Source organism: Mugil cephalus, chromosome 9 (assembly GCF_022458985.1).
Source record: "Mugil cephalus isolate CIBA_MC_2020 chromosome 9, CIBA_Mcephalus_1.1, whole genome shotgun sequence".
In the NCBI taxonomy this organism is placed as follows: domain Eukaryota; kingdom Metazoa; phylum Chordata; class Actinopteri; order Mugiliformes; family Mugilidae; genus Mugil; species Mugil cephalus.
This window is the reverse complement of record NC_061778.1, coordinates 24,477,096-24,487,180: the sequence shown is the minus strand read 5'-3', so window position 1 is coordinate 24,487,180 and position 10,085 is coordinate 24,477,096. Positions and strand designations below refer to the sequence as shown.

Below are 10,085 nucleotides of genomic sequence, written 5' to 3'. Positions count from 1 at the left end.
AGGACTATTATATTAGAATCCATTCATTTCCACTAGTGTACCTAACAAACTGACAAGTGTATATTATTTCTTTCCATATGCATAGTACTGTGCAAAGGTTTTAGGCAGATGTGGAAAATATGCTGTGAACAAAGAATGCTGTCAAAAATATACATAATGATTGTTTATTTTGTTTTATCATTTTATAAAATGCAAAGTGAGCGAAGAAAAGAAAAATCTAAGTCATACCAATGTCTGGTGTTACTACCCTTTGGCTTCAAACCAGCATCAATCTTTATAGGTACACTTGCACTAAGTCAGGGATTTTTATTTATTTTTTTGGATTATAGACGCAGTGGTTAGACGCTTAGTGCAGCAGATGAAAAACACATCAAGCTTATTTCCCTTCAAAATCTGAAGATGTCCAGCAGAGCCATCAGTTCAGAACTTACAGAACAGTGGGGACCCAGGTACACCCATGGACTGTCTGGAGAGGTCTGACCAGAGGTGGTCTTCATGGAAGAGTTGCATCCAAAAATCCATCTCTCTGACATGGAAACAAGGCCAAGAGACTCTACTATGTAGAAAAAACTGGGATGCACTGAACTGGGGTGCAGAAAAATGGCAGCAGCTGGTCTGGACTTTTGAGTTGAAATCTGAAATATTTGGCTGTAGCAGAAGGCAGTTTGTTCACCCAAGACCTGGAGAGTGCTACAATAATGAGTGTCTGCAGGCAACAGTGAAGCATGGTGGAGGTTCCTTGAAAGTTTGGGGCTACATTTCTGAGTTTATACTTGAGACTTTATTGTCCCTTTGGGGAAAATTCTTTTTCACAGCACCGTCTCCATTCCACAAAGATCACCACAGTACAGGGCGAGCCCTTCTGCGCCTCAATGCCTTATATCTTCTCCCCAAGAGTAATGGTGTGAAGTGCCGTTTAGTCAATGTAGGTCCTGTTCTATTGGGGTTGTGATGCATGCAGTGGCCCTAATATTGAGATCTGTTAGATTTGTCATGGGGAAACCGATTATTCTGGAAGCTGTGGTTATGCGTGTGAATTTGGCCTTGTTTTCAATAGATAGCATATTGAAGAAGCAGGTGGAACAGTATAGGAGTATGGACTGAATTCTTTTTTAATTCTATAAATGGAGTTGGGGATTTAGTCAAGATTAATGGTGTCTTCAATGCTGAGAAATGCACGCAGACACTTCTCCATCATACAGTACCATCAGGGAAGCGTATGGTTGGCCCCAAATTTATTCTACAGCATGACAAAAACCCCAAAGAACTATCTTCAGTGTGAAGAAGAACCAGAAGTCCTGGAAGTGATGGCATGGCCCTGACCACTGTGCAAAGCCTTCTCTAGCACATCCCAAAGATTTTCAAAGGGGCCAATCCATGTGTGAAAATAAAGTCTCATGCCCCATGAAACCTTTTGTCATCTTGGAATATGCCCGTGCCATCAGGGAAGAAAAACTCCATTGATGGAATAACCTGGTCATTCAGTATATCCAGGTAGTCAGATGACCTCATTCCTTGTTGCTGAACCTGGACCTGAGCAACTGCAGCAACCTCAGATCATAGCACTGCCCCCACAGACTGGTATAGTAGACACCAGGCATGGTGGGAGCATCACTTCATCTGCTCCTCTTCTTACCCTGATGCTCCATCACTCTGGAACAGGGTAAATCTGGACTCATCAGACCACATGACCTTCTTCCATTGTCTCCAGAGTCCTGTCTTTACCATTGATTAGTGTTTTTCTTAAGGCTACATCCAAACATGTAAGTGATCACCAGTCACTATCAATCGGGATTTTTTTCCAGCCACATTTCTCCCTTGGAGACGATGGTTCCCCACTATCCTTCCAGTTTTTATTTAAGAGATGTGAAGCTACTCATTGCATCAGTCGGGGTTAAATAACTTGATGGCACCTGATGCAGTTATCATCCAATAGGAGGCTCGTACCAATTTGCTTAGTTAAATCCAGGTGGTGAATTTTTTGGTATTTGTCCAACTAAACAGGACACACTTAATTTACTCCTTAGAATGAGTTAACTTTAGCTCCAAATCATGTCTTGATATGACAGAATCATCATGTCAACAGTCTAAATTCCTTATGTTAAATGTGATACATGTCCAAAGGTAATTGTTGATTTGAAAATGTTTGGATCAAGAAAATGTGAGACCACATTTTATGTCCATCGCATCAAAACAACAGTGACACATTTTGGCCATATTGCATTTTATTCAGGCTTTGTACAACATACATAAAGGTATTATAGGAAGACATTACATGACCTGGCACAGAGCTCCGAACAATAACACAAGTGGCCAATTCAAAACATTATATTTAAATAACTGTATCTTAGAAATAGAGTCACCAACTAGTCTTATAAATGGTACAGGTTCTACAGTATACAATAAATATCTACTCATTGTGCTACACTTAAGAAGCATAACAGAAGGAACTGATACGTCTGAATTGTGCAATACAAAAATAATTTGCAGAAATGGGGAAAACATGTTAATCTAATTGCATATTTTGAAAATAAATTTGCTTTTTAGTAAAAAAAATAAAAATAAAATTCTACATAATGCTAAACTAATGCATCACGTGGCGGACCAAAATATCATAAATACATATACAAATTTAATGTTACATTTTAATATTGATCCTTCCAGTTTGAAATGACACGAAGAGCCATTGCGAAGCTTTACGCTCTTATTACACACAGGGGGAAAAGCTCATGTTCACATTTTATTGAGGTAGCAAAATCTGCAGAACTTTAGTTAGTTGATCAGGTTCAGCAGTGACAGTATCACCTAATGCTAATGAGAACTGCTGATGATCTAAAACTAATCAATCTTCCAACCCTTAATTACGAAGTTAAACTGCTCGGTAATAAGACATAGATTTGGTCCGTTCTGTTCAGACAACTGTAATGAAGCGAAAAATGAATTCCTCCCTACCTTAAACCAGATGACAGATTGGAACTGTATTAACTAATTTTGAACATCATTACGTTCAAAATACCATCCCTCTTAATGTTCCCTCTCTTAAGACACGTTCTCTAGAGGCTTCTCCAAGAAAAAAAAAATCTTATAAAAGAGGAAGCTGTTGCAAGAATACTAAGAGACGTGATTATCAACGCTACTGATAACACCTATTTCTTGTCTAAGTTGCCTTAAATAAATCACTAATTCAGAAACAATAATATGAAATATTTATGCCGTGCATTAGTAAGACTGTTTTTAGTTTATAAAGGCACAAAGTATTTTTCCAGGACAAAAGAGACAGGAAAGAAAGCAGGAAGTGGAAAAATGCTAAATTGATTTTAAACAGAAACGAAGCCAGTATGGAGCCGGACAAAATGAACATAATTCAGGAGGAGTGGTGTCCATGCAGACGTCCACATCCTGTCCATTTAATGTAATTCAAAGTTAATGAAACATTTTGTTTGTGGCAATTTCTTGTTAACCATGATTTCCAAATAAGAAGTGCCATACAAAACAAATAAACAGTGAACCTTTTTATTTCTAAGCTTTAAATAATAACTTCTAGCTGACATGCATCCTAGACTATTTGCCCTTGTTGGCTTCAGTAAGTGTTTTCACCCTGTCAGAAATGTGTAAATATAACAGGCACTTCACTCTTCCTTTAAGCTTGCATTTGTGAAGCAACATCTGGAGTTAAGTGTCCTGTTCTGGGTGTGTAGGCTCCCCGATGGAGTATAAAAATACAGTTATTCCATCATCAGAAAATCACAGAAATCCCTGTGGAATGATTCTTCAAAAATGACAGTGATCATAACCAGAAAACAAGGCTGCCTGGAGACAAAGAGTGGAAATGCTTGGTTCTTATCTTAACATCCAGTGTTACGAATATAAGGATCATGTCTGTTTGTCCTCTTGACTGCAGCTTTATCAGTACATGTACTGCAGCTACTACAACCTTCTGAAATGTCTCTGATCAAAAACAACCAGTCTGTAGTCGACAAAGTGCTCCATGCTGGTGTTTAATCTCAGCGCTACAACACGGACAGCTCCTCTTCCTCACACAGAAGAGGCTCCACCTCAGGGACGCTGAGTAGTGCATTGCTTTTGGCAGAGATGTTCTTCCTGTACATGACGAACTGGGCAGTCACCTGACAAGGTTAAGGCTCATACGACTGCCAGCGATTTCAGACTACATTTAACAGAACCAACACATTCAAACAGCAGGCATTACAAGTAGTACATACTTACGTCTGGCGGTGACCAGGTTTCTTTGACATCACACTTCACAACAGGTTAAACATCTATGCAAGAATCTTTAGCTTGGCTAACTTTGCTACGACTCGCGACATAAAGGATACAAAAAAGTCAAGTATGAGCACTCCCAGGCTGCCGATGAGCCAGGCCAGATGTTTGATGATGAAGGTCTGTTTGGAGCCCCTCAGTGCAGGCAGGACCACTATAACGCTTAACCCATAGGTTCCATTGCCCATCATGGCCAGGGCGAACAACAGGTACGAGGTGCCCTCTGTAGACTGTCGTTGGAACTAAATGTACACAGTAGTGAATAAATAAACAGAAGCACCACAAAAAAGGACCTCCACTGTTAGTACTATTCATTTGGTCTACAGGCATGGCCTATTGTTTACTTCAGCATTGTGTTATTAATACAGCTTCCACTTCCGATACACACAAAAACCCACAGTCAGTGAGAATGAAAAATAGTTGGTTGCTAGGTGTCAACCACAAACCAGGTTTCTGCCGCTTACGCTTACATTAATCTGCTTAGAGCGTACTTTAAATTCCTACAACCTCAACAACATAAAAGGACACAAATGGTTAAATAAGACCATGTTATTACCATCATTACATCCACAAAGACTTCATCATTTAGCACAAACGGCAGTTAGCAAATGTGTTGTGTCGGTGCACCTGTAGCACGCTGCCTATAAAAGGTTTTCACACATGGTTTGAAGACAAGATGAAGGCAGACCTTCATCTAATAGAGAATTTTTGGGTGGACTTGGAAACTGCTGTGCATTTGACAGCTTTGCAAATAAAATGGCTTATAAACTATAGTGTTCAGATGCCTGACAGAGACCCATCTATAAAGTCTCAGTGCAGTGATCACAGCCAGAGGTGCATTACCAGATACTGACTGGAGTACTTATACAGTCACTTATTATACATGATATACTTTTAATTAATTGGCATTACTGTGTAGAAATCTATATTCACTTTGACAGAAAGGTGTTTTATCACTTTCCAAAACATTAGGGACAAATGAATGCATTCTAATGTAACAGTTCTGCATTGAATCCCATTCATGATTCAATAATAAGTGTTATAATAATGTTCAGTTTGTGAAAGAAAGGTAGTGGTTCAGCTGGATTCAATAGTAGTACAGTTCAATAGTACTACAAATTACAGCCTTCAAAACACCTATTTCTTGTCTAAGTCGCCTTAAATAAATCACTAATTTAGAAACTGCATAACATCAAATATGTGCATTCACAGTAAGACTGTTTTTAGTTTATAAAGGCACAAAGTATAATAAATTTAGTTATTTTAAACAATCCATTATATTGCAGTGCATTTTCTTCAGTGGTGTACTCCGTGAACTAGCAAGTGAGTATATTGACCATGATTTCATTCATAAAAGTAATAACATTCAAGCTGTTTAATATTTTAATAGGTACTGTACATACAGAGAGTGAAACCACTAAATCTGAAAATATTTAACCTATAATGGGGCATAATCTGACCCCAGACGAGTCCTTTGATCCACCGTGAACACAGATTACTGCACAGGTGGAGCTCATGCAACACTAGGCCACTAACAACAGTTTGTTACAGATAAACTGAAAAAGATCTTAACAGTAGCAGTTCCTCAACTGTTTTGCTGTATACTGTTACACTAAACTCGGCACCAGGGAAGGTATGGTGACAGGTTTTGGGCTTTGCACTGAAAAAACAAACATGTTTGAACATGCAGGACATTCCACAGGGGAAATCTGACTTCAATGATTTACAGTTGTCAGAAAGTGCAAGTTTAGCTCAGAAGTTTCTCTAGTCCTGGCAATCTACTGAGGCATTAGTCTCTGGTGATTAATAGCAGGATGTTTCTTCAGCACAACAGCCCCATTGTCTTCAACGCCTGGTTCTCATTTTGACAAAGAGACTGCATACACAAACCTCACAAAATCCCACCTCCTGCTTCAGACACACACACTCGATCCCCGTTTATGACTACCTGACGTAATAATAAGCACAGATTTCCATGAACGTCCTTCTCAAAGAGAAAACAATGATAGGAACTCAATATGTCACTTACATTTTTATAAAGCTGGGGGAAACGGGAGCAGAGGTAGAAGACAGATGCCACATATCCACATATATAGCCAGTGATTTCCACTGATTTAGAGGTAGCTGGACTCTGGGAAAGGACAGAGACAGAGTGAGGGAGACACAAAGCAACACGAGCACAATCTCCAGTGTAAAATAAAGGAAGGTTTTTCCTACCTGGGTGTCTAAAGTTGCACTATTGTCTATTAGGAGTTTGGGTAAAGCTAGGAGAACTAATGTAGCAGCACCACACCACATGAAACACATCCACTTCAACATGGGACTTTCTAGAGGACAAACACAAAAATGATTGACTAGAGTAAGAAGCAGTGAAACATTTAATGTGTTTAGAAACCATAGGAATCTGCACAATTATCTGCACTTCATTGTGCTCATTCCCGTCTCAAAATCACATCAACAACACAATAAACACCTAGTGTTTATATTCACTTGAGAGGGAAATATGCAGGAATCTCTGATCGGATCTCATGTACAGTCCAAGTGGCTTTACAAAAGACTGCTTTATCGTGACTGTACCTGCAAAACTGACAGTGCTTTGTAACCCCTATCTTTTTATGTGACATAGATCAAAGTGAAACTACTGACTCAGCAATAGGAAGTGTTTCCTTCCTCGTAGTTGAGCTTTTCATTTATCTGGAGGGTCATGATGGGGTCAAGAACCGCCAGCTCCAAAGGATCAGACATAGTGACATTTGCTTACTTCTGCTGGAGCTGTTTTTGATCTTATAGTAGAGAAACTGGGAGATGAGGATCAAGTCTGTGAAGATGTAAAACACCACTGTGACGACCTGAGAGAGAGACAGAGAGAAATGATTCTCTTATGTAATTAATTGCAAATACTCAGCAGCTCAGTTTATCGTTACAGAATACAGATAGGCTGTGAGGGATACACCTTCATAGGCTGTTAATGACCTAGTGGTAACATTTGCTTCCACAGTAATCCTTCAACTGTCCTGATCAACGACTCTAATCTGACTGTTCACATGGAGGTTAAATAAAATGATCCCATAAGATATACTGTATGTGATTACCTGCTTCAAAACATCAGTCACAACATAGCATTTCTGACATATGAACAGCGGTTCTGCCCACTGTGTATCATCAAATGTGCTGAAAATATAAAAAAACATTTTTATTGCAATCTAATCAAATCTAATCTAATGTAATCAAATCTAATTCTTGCTCTGTGGGTTTCAGGCTGGGTTATGTAGAGCGCCGTGAGACAATTTGGGTTGTTACTGACGCTATATAGGGAAAATTGATTTGACCGGAATTAAAACCAGAGCTCACATGCAGTGACATCAAAAAACAGGCCAAGAGGGGGCTGTGTATGTGTGTGTGTGTGTGTGTGTGTGTGAGTTCACCTGAATTGGTAGCTGGCTAGTGAGGTAGCAGCCTGCAAAGCTAGTCAGGTCGCCACTGAAGAGGAAGAAGAGGAAACCAAAAGACATGGCCTCCTCTACTTTGCCGTTCCGGTAGGCCTCATAGACCTGCCTATAGATAGATAGAGAGAGAGATATAAATAGAGAGAACAGACAGAGCAAGATTTATTATACACATAAATCATAATGTCTGTGAAGGTTCTCAGTCATCCAGGTCTTGGTAGACCAATCAGCCACAACATTATGACAGGAGAAGTAAATACCATTGACCAGCTTGTGATAATTCAATGTTCTGCTGGGAACCTTCTGGACCTGGCATTCATGTGGACGTTACTTAGACATGTAGCACCAGGTCAACAGTCACTGTCTCATGAGAACACTGCATGGTGAGGACAGGCTATAGTGTCTTTTGTTATGACCTGAGATACTGTTGGAGCTTGTAGCCATTAAACTCAGTGCTCATTACACCACACTGAAGGAGACCACAGGAACGGTACCTGTAGTAATACAATGTTTATCGTTAGCTGCTCACCTAATTAGAAAATGACATACAGCAATTGAATGGGAACACTGTCTTGTTTGCCTCGTCACTGAATTTTATGAGTCACATTTCTTTAGATACAGGGAATGTGAGGCAGACATCTTCAGCCTTCATCTTCAGACACAGTCACCCAAAAACGGTTTAGGAACAACTTGAAAAGTCCCAAACTGATGAAGTATCTGTGGGATGATCCACAGAGGACCCTCCTCTCAACCCATAGGACCCAAAGGCTCCCACTAATAGCATTCTGTTACCAGAAACCACAGGACACCCTCAGAAGACACATGTCCATTCTCTGATGAGTCACAACCGTTTTGGAGGAACAAGGGAGACCCACACAGTATTATATATCATAATGTTATGGCTGATCGGTGTGTATATCTAAGCGTCTTTTGTCATGAATCATACACTAAAAACACTTAATTAGGCTGGCAAACATCAAACTGACCACTTACGGTAAAGTGGACAGCAGAAAACAGAACATGGATACCAGTCCTATCACCACGCTGCAGTACTCCCACATATTATCCACACACTCCTCCAGCAGGTAGAGTATCCACGGGGTCCCGTTCACACACAGTGGCCTGCCCAGCCCCGGAGCGCTCCGGTTGAGCCCAGCTCCAGCGGCCACGTCAACAGTCTTCCCGGGGAAACGCGCCGTGGCCATGGGGAGAGACCGACTCTGTCCTCCAGCTGCAGCTGCTGATGTAGATGGGCGTGTATTTTGGCAACACAGTCCAAACCGACGACAACAACAAATCTGGCACCACTACCCGCCTGATTAAATGGCCAGGTAGAGACGTGTTCTTTCATTTCACGAGCCTGAAACATCCAAATAAATCAATCTGTCAACAAAAACACAACACAGTAGGCAGGATACTCTGAGAGAAATTAATTTTAAAAAAAAGTTTTCAATCCCAGATTAGAATTAGGTTGACAATTCGGCAAACATGCCAATATTGTGGACACTTAAACTGCGCAGTATGTATAACATTTAACGTGTCACTGAACGTTTACATTAGCTTTGGACGATGTCATTGTTTAGGCTAATTTGCATAGAGATGCTAACAAACAAAAAAAGATAAGAAATTGCTTCAGTTGTCTCTCACCTGACAAAACGGGCTTGCAATGGATTAAACGCGTTTGCGTGTCTGTGTAAACATCCCGACCATCCTCAAACGATCCTAGTAGAGACGTGAGTCTTTAAAAAGGGTAAATATTAGCTTCACACGTTGCCCTCCATCACTGACGCCAACACATCTAGAACAAGAACCAACATCCGGTGGTGGTACTTCAAAATAATATCCTCAGAGATACGCGTGAAAATACTGATGACTAAACTCTAATTTGTATAGCTTGTAAATTAACAGGTTTAGAGTAAAATACATTCTCACATTATATATTTGAAGATTTAGCGTTACCATGCATAAGCACTATGCAGTGCTGTTGTATATCAGACCTGTGGAGCTACTACTACTCCTACCTGGAGGAACAATTCACCAACCTGCCCATGATTCCTCTTATACTCTCAAACTGTCACATAAGATCATCCGCTATATCTTGTATTATTACATTCTACAAGTTTCATTCAGCTCGATGTATGTATCTATGCCAAAAGTCTTGTTTCTCTTGTTCTTCTTTTCTCTCTCTGTGGTTCAGTGTTGGCTACATGTTGTTTTATATGTTGCTTGTGACAGAGTGTGAAAACGAATTTTCTTCATGGGACAATAAAGGCATATCTATCTATCTATCTATCTATCTATCTATCTATCTATCTATCTATCTATCTATCTATCTATCTATCTACTCTACTCCTCTGT

At 40.0% G+C, this 10,085-nt stretch overlaps 1 protein-coding gene across 1 annotated transcript; it reads right to left on the bottom strand.

The window, feature by feature from the left end:
* Positions 1-2,207: 2,207 nt before the first annotated feature.
* LOC125014182 (lysosomal amino acid transporter 1 homolog) lies at positions 2,208-9,525 on the bottom strand. Its single transcript, XM_047595251.1, has 8 exons — positions 9,375-9,525; positions 8,721-9,087; positions 7,707-7,836; positions 7,043-7,130; positions 6,499-6,608; positions 6,311-6,412; positions 4,338-4,523; positions 2,208-4,127 (listed from the first exon to the last, which is right to left on the bottom strand). Exons 2-8 carry the CDS (start codon positions 8,930-8,932, stop codon positions 4,011-4,013), a joined length of 945 nt encoding a protein of 314 aa, XP_047451207.1. The 5' UTR covers positions 8,933-9,087; positions 9,375-9,525; the 3' UTR covers positions 2,208-4,010.
* Positions 9,526-10,085: the final 560 nt, after the last annotated feature.

Excerpts from the sequence above, each read along its gene's own strand:
- LOC125014182 (XM_047595251.1), bottom strand. The coding sequence starts at position 8,932 with ATGGCCACGGCGCGTTTCCCCGGGAAGACTGTTGACGTGGCCGCTGGA. Across the intron at positions 7,131-7,706 it reads CTAGCCAGCTACCAATTCAG|GTCGTCACAGTGGTGTTTTA; the intron begins GTGAACTCACAC and ends TCTCTCTCTCAG. Across the intron at positions 4,524-6,310 it reads TCCCCCAGCTTTATAAAAAT|TTCCAACGACAGTCTACAGA; the intron begins GTAAGTGACATA and ends GTGTACATTTAG.